Source organism: Chiloscyllium punctatum, chromosome 22 (assembly GCF_047496795.1).
Source record: "Chiloscyllium punctatum isolate Juve2018m chromosome 22, sChiPun1.3, whole genome shotgun sequence".
Classification (NCBI taxonomy): Eukaryota; Metazoa; Chordata; class Chondrichthyes; order Orectolobiformes; family Hemiscylliidae; genus Chiloscyllium; species Chiloscyllium punctatum.
Window position 1 is genome coordinate 47,518,813 of NC_092760.1, and position 17,632 is coordinate 47,536,444.

Below are 17,632 nucleotides of genomic sequence, written 5' to 3' on the forward strand. Positions count from 1 at the left end.
TTTTTTAAACGGTGAATTCAGGCTATCTTTAATATTTTGAGTAGATTAACCAAAAAATTGATGATCATGCAAACTGAAGCGATGATTTTAATGATTCTTGTTTTGGCATCATTTCTTTCCTGGCTAGGCAGTCAGGCTAAACTAAAGTATAAGCAGTTTACTTTTCTTAACCAAGTGAAGACTGAGATCCAATCAGTACAGTTATGTAAATGACCATTGTTGTTTGTGGTTGTTTGAGTTAATGATGCCATGGGTACTTTCATGTCAGCTGGAATTTTTTACATTATGCCATTCTGGATTCCCAGTTACTGCTTCCTCTGAGCTTTTAAATGACATTCAACAGTATATAAGGCCCTGTTAGGGGAGAGCTCCCCAAATAGTGACATTCTGGACATGACCTTCTATTAATATATCATTATGAAACCTCCCAAGGTGTTTCACAGAATCTTTATAAAACCAAATATTACTCTAAACCACATAAGGAGACTAAGTCAAGTTGAAGTTCGCATCATCAGAACAGATGCGATGGAGATAGGGGAATTGGGAGAATGGATTAGAATCTTTAGAGGAAGCAGGGTGTAAGAATGTATAATCAAGGGTAACTGTGGGAGTTGTTGGTTTGTAGTGGATATTGGTGGCCAATCTATCCCCAGAAAAGGAAACTGATGTCAAGGAAGGGAAGGACAGAGTCAAAGGTAGACGAAGTGTAATTGAGAATGGGTGGAAATTGGAAGTGAAATTGGTAAACTTTTTCATTTCTGGATGAGAGGGGAAAGCAGGCACTGATGATATCATCAAAATACCAGAGAAATAATTGAGTGAGGTCTAGAATAGAACTGGAATAAGGAATGTTCCACGTACTCCACAAAGTGACAGGCATAACTGGGGATACTCCAGGCAAACCCTTTGACCTGAAGAAAGTGAGAGGAGTTAAAAGGGAAGTTGTTCAGGGTGGGGATCAGCTTAACCAGGCAAGAAGAGTGAGGGTAGATGGGGTTGGTTCAGGCCTTTTGTCAGGAAATGGAGAGCTCTGAGACCATCCTAAGCAGGGGGGGGTGGGGGGTGGGTTGGTTCAGGCCTTTTGTCAGGAAGAAATGGAGAGCTCTGAGACCATCCTAAGGGGGGTGGGGTGGGCATGTAAAGGAATTGCACATCTGTGATAAGGAGAAGGCAGTTGGTGCCCGCAAACTGGAAATTCTGAAACTGACATGAAGCATTAGAGGAATCGCAGGTGTACGTGGGAAGGGCCTGGGCAAGAGGTGGAAAAAAATCAAGCCAAGGTAGGAAGTGCTAAGTTCTGTGGCGCAGGAGCAGGCAGAAGCAATGGGTCTGCCTGGGCAATCCTGTTGATGGATTTTGGGAAGGAGACCGAAGTGAGCTGTGTGGAATTGGGAGACGATAAGCTTGGAGGTAGTTGCAGGGGCGATCACCAGAACAAATGAGATTAGTGACCTTAGTCTACTCAACGTCCTGATGTTCCATGTTGGAGTCATGGTCAAGGAAGACAGGAGGAGGTGTCTGAGAGCTGGTGCTCAGCCTCTGCAATGTAGATGTCAATCCACCAGACGATAATGGCACTGCCCTTGCACATAAGTCTAAATTACAAACTCAGGATTGGATCTGAGAGCACAGATTGCAGTCAGTTCATTGGGGTGGGGGGTATAGAGAAATTGAGACGACTAGTGTCATACTGACAGTTCTTGAACAGGTCAAGTGCAGGTAAAAGGCCAGAGGGAAGGGTCCAAGTGGCAGAACATTGTTGGAGGTAGATGATGGAGGGGCTCTTGTCCAAAGAAATGGATATTTGGTTCTCAATTATGTTGATGACAAGATAAATTTGAGCCAGGACATAGTCGCTACGTCACGCACTACTCTCAGCCATGCTTATTGAAATTGATTTTTAACTCTTTAATGGATGAGCAACACTGATTTGGTTCAGGATTTATTGCCCATTCCTTGTTGTCCTTAAGTTACTGGTGTACTGCTGCAGTCCTTGAGATGTAAGGACAAACAGTGCTGTTGGTTAGAGGGTTTCTGGGATTTTGACTCTGTGACCATGAGGAGCAACAATCTTGTTCCAAATCAGGATGGTGGATGGCTTGGAGGGGATCTTGCAGTCGCAGTGTCCCTATACATTTGGTGCTGTTCCCCTTCTAAATGGTAGAATTCACAAAGTCACAGGTTTGGTGCTATGGAATTTCTTCTTTCAGTCTGTGGGATCGCAGAAACCACTTCCGTTCAACAAATTAGCCAAAAGATGGAAGGTGCAGATAGCATCTGCTTAGTACTGCAGTCAAGTGTCATGATGTGCTTAAATTTTCTGTGTTATCATCTAAATATTTTCTCGCTGTTCATTGTGACAATAACTTATCTGCTGTTTAGGACTTGAATCCATTAACTCCACATTGAGTACTATACACAGTCCAGGCTGGTGCTTTACTATGATGAAAAGTTGACCTGTAAATTGAAAACAAAATCACAGAAACTAAGTTCTAATGTCTGAACGCTACTTGATAAATTTGCTGATTTATAAGCAGCACAATATGATGCAGCAATTAATATTTGACAGGGAAAGCTGATTGCATCACTGTTGTTGTAACTTATACCTCTCCTTAAGCTCCCCACTTTGTTGATTTCTGTCCTCTTCATCTGTTTACAGAGGTTTCTGCAGAATCTTTGCCAAATAAGGGGAAATTTTGTGTTGTGTGCTTTCACAAGACAGCTGTGTGTATCCTAGGACCCTTCTATGGTTAAAGTATGTTTTTATAAGTGCTTGTTCTCTACAACATTGTTATGAAGCTTCCTTTTTAGGTCTAGTGATCTGTTGTGAACTTATTGTGTTGCTACCCAGAAATGCCAGACTTCTTCCCTTTACCCATGCCAGTTCTTTCATAAAGTGGTGTCTGTCATAATAGTTTTTCACAAACAAAATTCAGAACAAAGCCAAAGTGTGGAAGCTTAAAAAAAAGTAATTGCTTTCATAACTAAAACAATAAAAGTAGAATATTGTTTTTAAATTGTCATCTTATTCTATTGAAGGAAAGGTTAGATGCTCTTATTATGTTCAATATTTTCAGTGGTTTGATTGGCCATTGTATTTGATGTTCTTGTGCAATCTTTGACATTTCTAGTTACAACCTTTTCAAGAGAATTAAATCAAATATATGGAGATTTTAGTCAATGTTCAAATCGAGTTATATTTTGTATCCATAATGGGCATTGTTTCAGTGTTTCAGTTTGTAGCAATTCTTGTACGTAGTGTAGAAACTTGATAAATCTTGAAAGCCGTGTGTTCGTGAGCCACATGGATATATTAAATGAGTAAAGCTGAGAGAAATGGTTGCAGTAATTTTAGAAATTGAGTGAGATGGCAAGATGAGGAAACTTAACAGAATGGAATACAATTTGGGTTGGATCTTAAGCAGTAAAATAGATGAATTAAAGGCAACAATATTGAGGAGGTGACAGAAAACAGTATTGCTCCTGGACTGGGTGAGCTAGATTTCAATTCATTAGGGTGCCAAGGTTACATCCTTCTTGATTGTGCTGAGATGACAGCAGGGAAGAAGTTGAAACTAAAAACAGAAGCACTGGTTAGTTTCAGTATTTTCAGTCCCTGGCTCTTTAAGATCCACAGCAACAGCAGCTGAGTTTTAATTTGATAGGCGAGTATTTCTAGTTTAAACCTGTTGTTGCCTGGGGCTAAATATTTTCTTGCTAATGGTTGCAAGCCTGCACTTGTGAAATGCATACTACCATGCGCAAAGAGTTGGGATATAAATTAATGGGCGGAGAAGGGTAATTGGTATTCAAGTATTTTTTTCTATGTGGAATTTAATATTAAAAATATTTGTGGTGAGTTTTGATTGTTAAATACTTTAACAATAGGATTCATTACCTAGCTTTGTAAATGTTCTGTTTAATTAAATTAGTCATTAATATAGTAAACGTGTAAGCACCTATGTTTGATCTTTATAAAGTGTCTAGTTTCTCTATCCCCCAAGTCAAATCTTTTGCTTCAAACTGAATTTAATTGCATTTAATTGAGAATCAGTTTCTTTTTTTCCACTGAATCATGTGGTAGAATTATAGTAATCTTTGCAGTAAAGTGAGTGCAATAAGCTTGAGTTCAACTAATTGGTAAATGTTCATGCAGCAGTTTTAGAAAATGCAATTATCTCTGTATAGTGCTGTCATGTGATTTTGAGATCATTTGTCCATTTAATGGCATATTCATTGAGCTTATCCAGGCAGTTATTCAGAGTTCTGAAAAGACGCTACTTACTTAATGCATTCAAATATTTCAGTCAGTGTAAACTTTGGGTTGGGTGACAAAGAATTAATTGAAGCTAGGAACTCTGCCAAAAGGAGTACTTGTCTAAGTTTTAATGCTTTCAAATAAAGTCTGATTTATCGAACAGTATAAGAAGGTCCCAGAGGTTAGCCCAGATCAAAGGCTACCACTGCAGTTGTGATTTACTCCAGGTATCTGCTTAAAAAAACCTTTTGTAAGTAGTCTGCATTTCAGATCTATAAAAGAAAGGAGAAATTGATAGAAATTACACAGCCTTGGAAGTTGAGTTGATGGTTAAATTACACCTGGCTGTGTTAATAATTGATTTTCTTTGTTTATGTCTATCTTGATGTACTCTCCAAGTGTACAAGCATATGATTTAGGAATAGAACTCTTCAGTTTGCTCTGCTGTTCAATAAGATCATGGCTTATCTGTCAGGGTTTCAAATTCCACATTCCCGTCTACTTCTTCGATTCCCTTTCCTAAGAAGAATCTTATCTACCTGAGTCTTAAAAATATTCAATGACTTCATGAGGCAGAGAATTCCAAGTTTCACAACCTTCCCAGAAAAATTTGTCCTGGTCCCTTTCCCAAAAGGACAACCACTAATTTTAAAACCGTGCCCTCCAACCCTCATTTTGGACTCGCCTGCAAGAGAAAATATTTTTTCCATGTCCATCTTATAGACCATTCAAGATCTTAAATACTTCAGTCAAGTCACTTTTCACTCTTCTATACATTTGCTACATCACAGTCTGATAGAACTTTTCCAGAATCTAGGGCATTTTGGAAAATGCATTTCTTAAACGTTTCAAAACTGCATTTACTACCTCATTAGCCACCTCTTCAAAGATGCCACAGTGAAGTCCATCTGAATGTGGGCACTTGCCTGCTTGGAGCTTCATTACGTTATTTCACTATGATTGCAATTTCATCATTACTTATTTTTACTAAATTATATTTTTTCTTTAAGTTTGCTGCTTTTCAACTTCCTTAGTTTACCCCAAATGGTGGGTCCCTTTTAGAATTTTGTTTTATAGCTAGAATATATTTATTCTGAGTATTCTGAAATTTTCCCTTATGGGTGTGCCATTTCAACTGATATATCCCCTGGCTAATATGTCATTCACTTCAGATATCTCGATTTTAATGCCATGTAGTTACCCTTAATTGAGTCTAAAATACTAGTTTTAGATTCACCTGTAGTTGTTTAACTAGAGCTGTTTTTATTCTGAAGTCATTAATTCTGTGACATCACACAATACTGAGTCAAGTATAAACTGTTGACTGGTTGGTTCCAAAATGTGATTTCACCTGACAGTGTTCTGAAGGTTTGTGATTTCTAATAAACCAGTTTGAATACAACCTGGTGTCATGTGACTTTTACCCCAGTCCAACACTGGCACCTCCACATCATGGCTGCTCCTTTTTAAAAGAACTATCTCAAAAGCATTCTAGAACTCCTTAACTGAGCTGCTATGTCTAGTTAGATTTTTCACACATATATGCAAGTTAGTCCTCCAGGATTATTGCTATCACTTTATCGGAAGCACTCAATATTTCTTTGTGTACACTTCACTCTTCAGTGTGGCTCCTGTTAGAGGGCCTGTAAACCACTCTGTTTAGTGAATTCCTTTCCCTACCATTCTTCATCTCCACCCAAACCAATTCTATGTTTTGATCTCCTGAATCAAAGTCATTAACTATTGCACAAATACTGTTTGTGATTGACAATGCTATTCCATCTTTTACAGAGATTCCTATTCTTATTGGATGTAATTTACCCCTCAAAATGCACGTCTCAATCTTTGTTAGCCATATCTCCTAATGCCTGTCAGATCATATTTATTAATTTAAATCCACATTATCCATCCATTTACTTTGTTAGGAAAGCTATGTGTATTCAGGTGCAGATCCTTTTGGTTTTGTCTTTTTTAAACTTTGTAACATTTAGTTTTGATTATTGGTGCATTCTTGTTTTTTTCTCTTTATGCTTTAATATCATTCTCTGGCATTTATTTTCCATATTACTGTTTTTTGGTCTTACCTTCTCTATACTCTTTGATTTTCCACATTTGATCCTTTACACCTCTATTTCCCTAGTTATGTGTTTTGCAAGAACACTGGTGCACAGTTCAGGTGGAGACTATGCCAGTTCTGATGCCAGTATCCCACAAAACGGAACCCACCTCTTCCACACCAGTCTTTGAGTTATGTATTCCTCTCTCTAATGTTTTGTACCATTGGTTTTTGCACCCAGCTCATCTAATAATCCAGAGGTCATAAACTTTGAGGATCTGCTTTTTAATTTAGTCTCTAGTGCTCTGTTTGAACTAGATATGAAAAAGTTATTTGTTCATTGATCTCTAATATATCAGATCTTTTTATTGGAGGGAATTGAGTGTTTCCTGAAAAGTCTACAGAATTGTCACTGTGACCTTGGGATATAAAACACCTGTCACCATCAGAAATATGAGAACAGTTGTAGGCTATCTAGCCTGTTGATCCATGGCTGATCAAATATTTCAATGCCTTTTACCCACACTATCCCCATAATAATTTACGCTATTGATAATTAGTAATGTATTGATCTCTAACCATAGTCGGACTGCGCCTACATAGCCCTTGGGACTAGAGAATTCCAAAGATACACACCCCACAGATTTTTTAAAAGAATTCCCTCGTCTCAATAAGTTGTTTGCAAACACCCAAAGTTGTTATTGATATTATTCACATACTATTTGCATGCTTTAATTATTTAAATTGTTCATTTTATCCTGAACGGTACTTTTGGTGTTCATATTTTGTGTTCACATGAGGTTTACTGAACCCAAACTCCACTCATCCCACAGCAGATCGGCTTTGTGCTAAGTCCTTCAGGTTATTGTCATTCAAACAAATGCTTTTAAATTATACATTGCCGTATCACTCATAATGCTTTGTACTCAGTCACAGACACTGTGTGCTTTGGGGCCTATTGTTATTTATGTGTGTTATGTTCACATAGTCAGTCAAATACAGGGAGTATCTTGTGTAATAAAGCCGATCTGATGCTTTCACTCCACATTGTTTACTAGCAGTAAGTGCAAATAGTACTGCAAGAATGTCTGGGTTTTTCCTTCTGCTGTTTATTGACTGCTCAGAATATAACTCTTAAAGGTGTTTTTACACTGAATGGCAACGTAAGCAGAGGCTAACAGCTGGACGTGGTTGAAGAATTAATCAGTGAGGTGTGTTTTCAGCACCTCACGCTGCTGTTTGGTCTCGGGGAAAAATGTTGCTCTGAAGTATTCACCTCCATTATATTGTTTTACACCTTTGGCAGCAGAGTGCTATGTCGCCGCTTCAAAGGCACAGTAACAGAAATGTGCCTAAAGTGTAGTTTTTAAACATTAAGTTGTCTTCTATGTGAAGGATTTGAAATATACAGCATATTTGTAAAATTAAGCCAGACTGAATACCATTCAGACTCTAACAATCACAATTTACTATTTAATATTTTTACTGCCTTGACCTACAAACTATGGCGAGTGCACAGCCACTCTCCAAATGTATATTTTTAAAATTGGTGTGCAGTATGTACGAAATTAAATAAATTGACAGAACATTAGATACTAACTTGTCCCAAGTAATGCAATTGTAATTGAAAACCCACTGATTAGTAGGCTTAAATTTGTTGCTAACATTGAATCATCTTTATCGCTATTTTACTGTGGTGATCATTTCACATTTTAATGTGAATAATAAATATAACAAACCTTGTTCAACATTATTTTTATTTATTTACTTATTGTCTTTACACAGTTCATGAGAATATCTGGTGAATATTCTTAGTTGAGTTTTGATTTGTAGAATTAACTATTATAAAATTTATTTAATTTTCCCTTCTGTTTTTACCAATGAGTTCTGAGAAACTGATAGTGAAAATACAACATTTTAAATGGCACATTATAACTGTGAAATTAATGATTTCCATATTTTTAAAGTAGAAAACTGGATCATCTAAGTTTTCCCCCATATGTTTTATTTGCAGAAATCCAAATGAGGTTATTTGATTGTGTAACACCTTTTGTACTTGAGATATCACAAAGTGCATCACTTAAGTTGCTCTCCATAGAAAGTAATTTATGGAGGCACTGTAGCAATTAATTTACACACACCATAACTCATCTAACAACTAAACTGTTATAAGCAGAGCAGGCAGCGGCCTAGTGGTATTATCACTGGACTGTTCATCCAAAGAGTCTAGATTAGACCGGTGCTGGAAAAGTGCAGCAGGTCAGGCAACATTCGAGGAACAGGAAAATTGACCTTTCGGAGGAAAATCAGAATTGCACACAATATTCCAAAAGTCGCCTAACCAATCTCCTGTACAGCCACAACAAGCCTTCGCAACTCCTACATTAGATTCTCTACAGTGTGGAAACAAGCCCTTCGACCCAACAAGTCCACACCGCCCCTCCAAAGAGAAACCCAAACCCATTCCCCTACCCTATATTTACCCCTGACTAAACACTGTGGGCAATTTAGCATGGCCACTTCACCTGACCTGGACATCTTTTGATTTGTGGGAGGAAACCGGAGCACCTGGAGGAAACCCACGCAGACACGGGGAGAATGTGCAAACTCCACACAGACAGGCGGGAATCGAACCCAGCGCCCTGATGATGTGAGGCAGCGGTGTTAATCGCTGAGCTACAGTGCCGTCCATATACTCAATGTTCTAACCAAAAAAGGAAAGCATACCAAACACCACCTTCACTATCCTATCTACTTACGACACTACTTTCAAAGAACTATGTACCTGCACTCCAAGATCTATTCAATATGAGTTGTCTAAATAGTCAAATTTAATTTGACAGAAACTTTGTTAAACTCTTATTTCCAAAATCATTTTGGTTGAATTGGAGTAATTGTTCATTAACCAAGTGAAAGTGGGAAAAGATATTTTGTATTTGAGTGAAGCACATGACTTGGAAATTGTTCCCTCTCCCTGCTGCTATCATTAGTTGAAGTAAATTGCTTTTGTTTTTATCATCAGGCAATATTACTGGTATGATGAAAGGGGAAAGAAAATCAAATGCACAGCCCCGCAATATGTGGACTTTGTCATGACTTCCGTACAAAAGTTTGTGACAGATGAAGATATTTTTCCAACAAAATATGGTAGGTTTATTTTTACATATATATATATATATATATTATATTTGGTTTGGGTGTTTTAATATCTAAAGAATTAGTTTGGCTGTCAAATAAGGTATCAACCTTGTAATCAGATTGAGGTCAAGCTATATTGAATATTGCATTAAGCAGCACAATACAATTAAAACTGTCACACATTTGAGGAGTTTTTGTTTTAACTTTTTGTTTACCCTGTTAAGTGATGTAGACTTCCATGTTTTTGGGTTAATCTCAGGATTTATAAGGAAATGCTTGTCCAAGCTCTCTTTTTTTTTTTACTCCTCTTCTACTTCCTACATCCTTTGCTGTTTTAAGTTTGTTTAATAGACATCAGACAGAAATCCAAAAAGAGGATAAAACTGGCACTCCCAAGACCAGGCGGGTATTCTTCTATTTTTTTTTATCCATGGCACTTGCAGAGTTTGACAGTTCGTTTAATCTTGCCCAGCCTTCTGCACTACCCAATTATAATCCTGATTGTTGGTTACCGGACAACTCCGATTTCGAGAGTGAAACTCTGAAGAACATAGGCTGAATGGCCACTACTGTTTCTAAGTTTGTTTTTGCAATTTGGTCACCACAGTGGTCAGTCATTCAGCATATACAGATGAGGTTCTCGGTGTATTTGTTAACAAAACAACATAAGTTTGTTGCATTAAGAAAAGCTGTCTATATAATATAATCTATTATAATATAATCTATATTATAATAGATTTTATAAACAGCAAAAAGGAAGATTCAACCCTTTTATCCCCAACAGAGACTCAACCCCAGTGAATTATCAGTCCTATCTTGACTTTAACATTTCATGTGATTGTTACAGTCTCTTTCCGAAGACCAATATGTAGGCTAACCGTTTTTCTCTGGCTTTACTTTGAAGCCAGTAAAACAGCCTGAGACTTCCACAAACTGAATTGCTGTTCTGAATTCAACCTGCTTGTGACCCCTGTCTGTCTGTCTCTGGACGTCTTCAAAGTTTCACTTTGTAAACACCCAAGCCATTATGTCACAGGGTAGCTTATCTTATAATTAGCTTACATCGGATGATATTTTAGGATTTCTTGAGCTTACTGTTCCAATGAATTTCTTACCCTTTTAAAAAAAAATCAGCCCCTCACCGCATTGGAAACCAAAAACCTATTTAGCTCCACTTTACAAGTTTCCAAACAGTAGTAATAGGTTAAACATTTATCACAGTCCAAATATGAAAGCACCTATTTCCTTAGATTGTTAATGTTTAATGTCCTTATTGTATAGCAGACCATACCATCCTCACCACACCCTCGTACTTAAAATGCAGAATAAAATTTCTAACATGACCTAAGTTCATGGAATCATAAAATCCCTCCAGTGCAGGAAGAGGCAGTTCAGCCCATCACGTCTGTACTGGCTCTCTATAGAGCATCCCGCCTATTAATAGGACACTACACATTGAGGCAGACAGTCTTAAGACTGTTTTCTGTTTCTGTCCCCAGTTTTGCTGTTGTGCAACATGATTCAGTAATCAGTTCCAGGTACTGAGACATTTGCACTTTCTTGAAAGTGACTCTGTTACAAAGAAGGTTTACAAAGTGACTCTGTTACAAAGATGCATCCCGGATCTTATGGAGTTACAGTTGCCCTCCAGACAAATGATAGATATTATTGTGTTTATTCTATTTCTATACATTTTCCTTGATTTCTGGGTGTGATTGGTGTCCACAGATTGGTCTTGATACAAGAATTTTTTTTTTTAAAAGGAGTTGAGTAATATGGTTACAGAGGTTGAGAGTGAGCATACTCAGATTTGAATGTAAGGGTTTTAAGGTCAGCGAGAAGAGCACATGAAAATAGCTGAGGATTGTGCTGTTGACGGGAGCATGGCTTTGTTAGGTGTAAGTTACAGACTAGAGAATCGCATTGTATGAATCTGAAATGCCTTGCAGGAAACAGTTGGTGAATTAAACCTTGAGATGAGAAGCTGAGAACCTACAGTAATGTGCAACCTGGCAGTGATTGTAAATGGAAGCAAGCAACATGGCAATGTGTTAAATGTTTCCTCAGCTTGATGTTAAGAGTAAACAGGCTTTTCCATGTGCAGGTTCAGTCTGAATGGCAATTGATTAGAATGACTTCAGTATTTCCAGGTGTTCATTTGAGAACAGTTCTTGCTGATCCAAATTCAACATCAGGCAGTTAGCAATGCAGTCTGTGGAATTAAGGGTGTTAGAATTGACTGTTGCCACCATATGTATAAAAGGCATCTCTTAGAAGGAGCAGCAAGGATAGCAGTGTCACTTTTGGTTTAAGTGATATGGACAGAACACAAACTAGACTTGAACAATGAGTGGTGTTCGGGGGTCTTCACTTTGATCTAACCTTTTTGTTTGAAAAGCCTGTTTTCCTTGTAGCAGACATGTACATGTTGAAAGATGGGAGATTCTCTAATTGTCATAGTTTCTGTTTATAGTACTGCTGAATTGCACATTACCTTTTTTTAAAAAGTACAAATTCGTGACTATAGTATGACAGGATGTGACGCGCGTGATACATTATTGAGATGGTTACGTAAAATGGAACCACAGTCGCAAAATATTTGAACAGACTTGTAGTTTTCAGTGACTCACGTAGAATAAGTCATGATACAAACAGCTAATTATTGCTGGTGTTAGAAAGTATTACCAGAATTGCTGTATTGAAAATATACATAGAGGGTGTGGAGCAAGTTTATAGAACAGGCTTCAGTTGCTTTGATCCATAAAGTATCCTGACATTTTGAAATATTGCACTATTCTATTTTGCCTTCACAAATAACATTACTTTGCAGATTATTTTCCTGAGTTTTGTGGATAATAGAGACCGGCTGAAACTTGTTAGACATATGTTTCTTCGGATTTGTTCAGTAGATTACATTAAATTGCTAGGTGAAAGCAAGCAAGGAAGGTTTTGGCAACTTCTCAGGAGTTTTAAAAATTTAATTATAAGATAGTGTATCATTTATAAAGGGAGATTGGGGTGCAACACGGAACATTTTCTGTTGTGCATAATGAAAATCTGTCCTGCTGTTACAAATATTGGAAAAGCTATTGTACACTGGTTTGTGGCTCCCTCTAGTGGCACTTATTCTGATTCAATACATGTGAAGTAGGGAGTTGTGTAAACTATCTGCAACCCACAAATTTTAAGTTAAATTTTGGTTAAGTGTATGTTTACTTAGTGTGTACTAAATAATTAGTCAGTATTTTTCAAAGGTAGTAGGCTACAAGTTTGATGGATTGCTCGTAAATGTTGGTTTATTACAAACTCCTTTAACACAATAAATCATTGCAAGGCATTTCATAGCAACATTACAAAACAAAATATGGTCTACATAGGGGATATTAGGTTAGATGACAAAAAGCTTTGTCAAAGAAGTGAGCAAAGGAATGTTTTAAAGGAGGAAAGTGAGGTGGAGAAACAGACAGGTGTAGGGAGGGCAATGGAGAAGATGTTGCCTTGGCACCTATTTAAAACTGAAAATAATTAAGAGGCCAGAATTAGGGAAGTGCTCATATCGGAGAGGGTTGTGTGACTGGAGGAGATTAGCGGGATTGGGAAAGATGAGGCCATGTAAGGTTTTGAAAACAAGGATGAGAACTTTTAAAAAGGTTTCCTCCAGCACCATTTTCTTACTAATACTGATTTCCTTCCATTCTGTCCTCTCATTTGGTAGATAATGAGAATCGAAAGAGATTCTACAAGTATATTAAGGGCAAAAGAGTAACTAGTGAGAGAATAGGGCTCTTTAAATATCAAGAGGCTATCTATCTGTAGAACCGCAGAAGATGGGTGAGATCCTAAACAAATATTTTGTTAGTATTTACTGTGGAGAAAGACTTGGAAGCTAGGGAACTCTGAAATTAATAGTGATCTTTTGAAAAGAGTCCACATTACATAGGAGGAGGTGGTACTGGAGGTCTTAAAATGTATAAAGATAGATAAACCTTCTAGACCTGATCAGTGGTGTCCCAGGACATTGTGGGAAGCTAGGGAAGAAATTGGTGGGGAGCCTAACAGAGCTATTTGTATCATTGACAGCCATGAATGAGATGCCTGAAGAGTGGTGGTTGGTTAACATTGTGCCATTATTTAGGAAAGGCTGCAGGAAAAATGAGGGAACTGAGTTGAAAAAGTGTGGCGCTGGAAAAAGCACAGCAGGTCAGGCAGCATCCGAGGAGTAAGAAAGTCGACGTGCACCATAGTTAAAATACAGACAAAATAATATATTTTTTAAAACTACTACTCATCAACTTATCCAATATAGCAGCATTCAACATATGCACCCTTAGCAAAGGCAAATTCAGCAAAACAGATTTTCCTCACTTGCAATCATCTTCATTCCAGAAGAAGGAACACCAAAAGAAGGAATCTAGCAGCAGAAAAATGCTCTCTCAACAGCTTCAACTTCGAAACCCAGTGTCGACAAGTGAAAGCAAAACTAAAACTCTGAAAACAGGCTTGACTCTGTTTTGCTTCCCATAGAGCAGTCACCTCAGCATCAGGTTTATAACACACCCCTTAACAGAACCAAGACAGACAAAACCCTCCTAAAGGCACATATTGTCATGATAGACAACCCCCAATCTATTTTATGCCAATTGCCTGTTCCTTATCTGTCTGCATACAGATTCCATATCATGATTCTCCAAGTCCGTCCTTCCAACTATTGCCTCTAGTAACCATGCTACTGTACCTTCCCCTTTTCTTCCTTGTCTCTCCTTGCTATATAATGAATACCCATGGATCTTCAGTTTTTATCCTTCGTCACCATGCAGCCATGTCTCTATCATAACTTGCACTGCTAATTCATCTACCTGGAATAATCAAGGAGGCAAGTGAATGCTAAGTTGGCTGGTTGGAAGGCTGCTTTCTGTTCCGATGGCTTCAATCCAGTTTCATAACAAGCTGTTTGGCCGCCTTTCCTTTCCTCGTTGCCCACTTAGCCCATGGCCATTCATATACCCGTGCAACCTCCAAGGCCACTCACGATATCTAATATGGACACACCTCAGGAGATTTTACAAATTCATACAATCTGAGAGAGTACTCATTCATATACGCTTGATCCAGAAAACAATGCGCTCATTCAAAAATTTTAATCTCTGCCATGACCAATCTGTCACAAAAATGAAATGTTGTAACATGAAAAACAAGTACTCTTGTAATGGCCTCTTAACACCTTATGTTAAAATGTGAACTTTGGCCCCTTCTGTAATGAGTAGTTTTGTAGCTAACTCAGCCACGTATTTATGGGCTAACTGTAATAATAGCTGTTTAAAAATGTCAATAATGAAATCTGCAGAAAGAGCAGGAACAGAATCCTCCTTTCCGAAGCTGCAGCCTCTTTTTCCACTCTAGCAACAACTTCACATATTTATATTTAAAAGGCTGAGAATCGAAGCTGAGCTTAGGTCTGGATGTGTAACAGACCTTTTTGCTATCTCACAGGTGTATTTATGTCTCCACCTTAAATTTGTGACTCCTATTCTGCAGATTAAAGACCTTGCAATAGTAGAAATGGAGTCTGTTTGAACTCAGCATTAATTTCAACCCCGCTGAGTTCAGATTTTCACACCTGAGGGATTCAAACTCTGAACCCATCTCTTGCTGACAAAATGAGATATGCCAGAAATGGAGGTGGAACCTTTCATCTTTTGTCCTTTTTAAAAAGGCCTCTGAAGTTTGTTCAGTTGTAAAAATTTTGTCCTTTTAGGTTGTTGCACCTGTCTGAGGATTATCCTCATGATTAGCCACTGCTAGGTATAGTGGATGATGTGGACAAATGGCCTACTTCTCCTGTACCTTCATTTTTATGGCTGGGGAGTGTAGAACGTGGTTTTGGCCTTAGTAAGGATTTAAGGCTGAGATGAGGCCAGTTACTTTATCAAGAGCATTGTGAATCTTTAGTCCTGTGTCCCCCATAATGGCTGTTGAGTAATATTTAAGGGTGAGATTGACAGCTTTTTCAACACCTGGGGAATATCGAAAAATGGGCCATGGGCGAGAAGTGGAGTTGAAGAGAAAGATCAGCCAAGATTGTTGTGAATAGTGTGGCACTCGAGGCACTGTAGATTCAATGCCTAATTTCTTAAAAATAAAGACTAATTAAATAAAGGTTCTAATCTGTTTCTCTTTCTCCTTGCAGGCAAAGAATTTCCAAATACTTTTGAGTCTTTAGTTAAAAAGATCTGCAGGTATCTGTTCCATGTACTGACTCACATCTACTGGGCTCATTTCAAGGAGACTGTTGCATTGGAACTGCACGGACACTTAAATGCACTGTATATGCATTTCATGTTATTTATAAGAGAATTCAATTTGGTAGATCCCAAGGAAACACTTGTCATGGATGACCTGACTGAAATCCTCTACAGCAATGCAGCCGCAGCACAGAACCATGTCAAAGAAAGATGAGCCACATGCAGAGGAAAGACATTTCATCACGAAGATTGTGGGACTTATCTGAAATGTGCAGAATCAAGTGTGGATTTCATTTCACACTCTAAAATGCAGTGTTTACTTTTAGGAAAGAACCACGCTTGACATGGGAAGATGTTTTCTAGAATGGTGGTACTGCCATTTTTAATATATAAATGTTATTAAAAGATGACTAACTTTGAAGTGGCATGCTGGCAAACATGCTCTGTTTACTGCTTCTCCCCTACTGAGTAGGAATGAAATGGGTAAGCCTTGGTTTTGACCCAGGAAGAGATAGAGGTTGGAATTTGTGTGGTTATAATCTTGGAATGCTGGAGCTATCATGTTGCTCTGACACCTAATCAAGTACCTCTCAATATTATCAGCTTGGACCAGTTGCGCACGACAGAAATAATGTTTCTTAGCACATTCTATGTGCAAGCTCCATAGCTATACTTTTTTAAAAAAAAACTTAATCTGCAGCTTAAAACAATATTTTGGCTTGCATTCAAACCTGTGGGATGAAAAGTATTTTTCCCTCATTAAGCAATTCTATATTCAGTTAACCTTGCAGATTAGCCTCATTCTAGATAAATAGTCAAAGGCAGTGCTGCTGGGGAGCAAATAGCATGCAAAGGTGGACCCTGCAGTCTGGCCTGGTTCAATACCACAGGAGGGTCTCCACTCTGGCATATTAATGGTGAGCTCTTGTTGCTTTTTACCCTTGCTCAACTACCTGGAAGATTTTCCTGATTGGGCAGAAAGGAGAAAGTCAGTCTGATGTTCCTGCGAAGATAGCCACTTCAGAGTGTACACAGATTTTGTAAATACTGTTTAAAGTTAAGGTTGGTGTGCTGTATGTGAATGCAAATAGCAACCTAAGTTTTTCTATCAGTTCATTATTGATTTATGGTTATTTTCGTTTTCTGTTATAATGCATCTTCTAAGTTCAGCCAAGTAGCTCACCCTCATGTTTGTTAGGAATAAAAAAAAGAGGGACAGTGGGGATCAATACACAGATTGCCCAAACTCAGTTGCTTCATTTTTGATTTTAAACTGAGGGAACAGCACGCAATATTTCATTTTAATTATCATTTTATTTAGAAGTATAGGGTTTTTTTTTGCTGTTTGTTTCTCTTATGTTGGAACATGTTGCACTTGAACCTTGTTCATTGTAGTCAACCTTGGTTTCCAGGTGTGTTTTCAAGCAAATTTATTTTGTTTTTGGCTTCATTAAAATAAAATTACAAATAAAAGTGATTATAAAACACTGCTGTAACAAAATGTTTATGTGACTGTCTCAAATTTCACAGTCAAAGATGTATCAGTTTCAGTATTGTACTCACTATAGTGCTACACACTAAAATTTGAGTATCCATTCTGTGCAGGGATCAATGAAGATTATACTCTTTGTTTCAGTTGTCACTAATTATAAGGTATGTACAGGGACTCTGTGGCACACTGAATTAATGCTGGAACTTAAAGACAAGTATAAAAGGAAGTCATGACATAACAGCAGTAGTCTGGGGAAAAAAGTTATCAAGACTAATATTTCTTTAGGACTTAGTATTACTATGTGTTCCTAATTAAGACACTTCCCAAACATTTACAGAAACTGCCTGCAAGTATCCTGTCTCAAATAATCAGTCCCATCTGGATTTAGCATCCACAAATGGACTCACCCAAGCAACTGACATTTCAAGGAAATCATGCACTGACAT

At 37.9% G+C, this 17,632-nt stretch overlaps 1 protein-coding gene across 1 annotated transcript in view; it reads left to right on the forward strand.

The window, feature by feature from the left end:
• Positions 1 to 17,183, forward strand: part of LOC140493612 (MOB kinase activator 2-like) — a 93,133-nt gene extending 75,950 nt beyond the window's left edge. The window contains 2 exon segments of the mRNA XM_072592236.1: positions 9,337 to 9,461; positions 15,640 to 17,183. Of these exon segments, the coding sequence (XP_072448337.1) occupies positions 9,337 to 9,461; positions 15,640 to 15,908 (394 nt within the window). The 3' untranslated portion in view covers positions 15,909 to 17,183.
• The last annotated feature ends 449 nt before the right edge of the window (positions 17,184 to 17,632 follow it).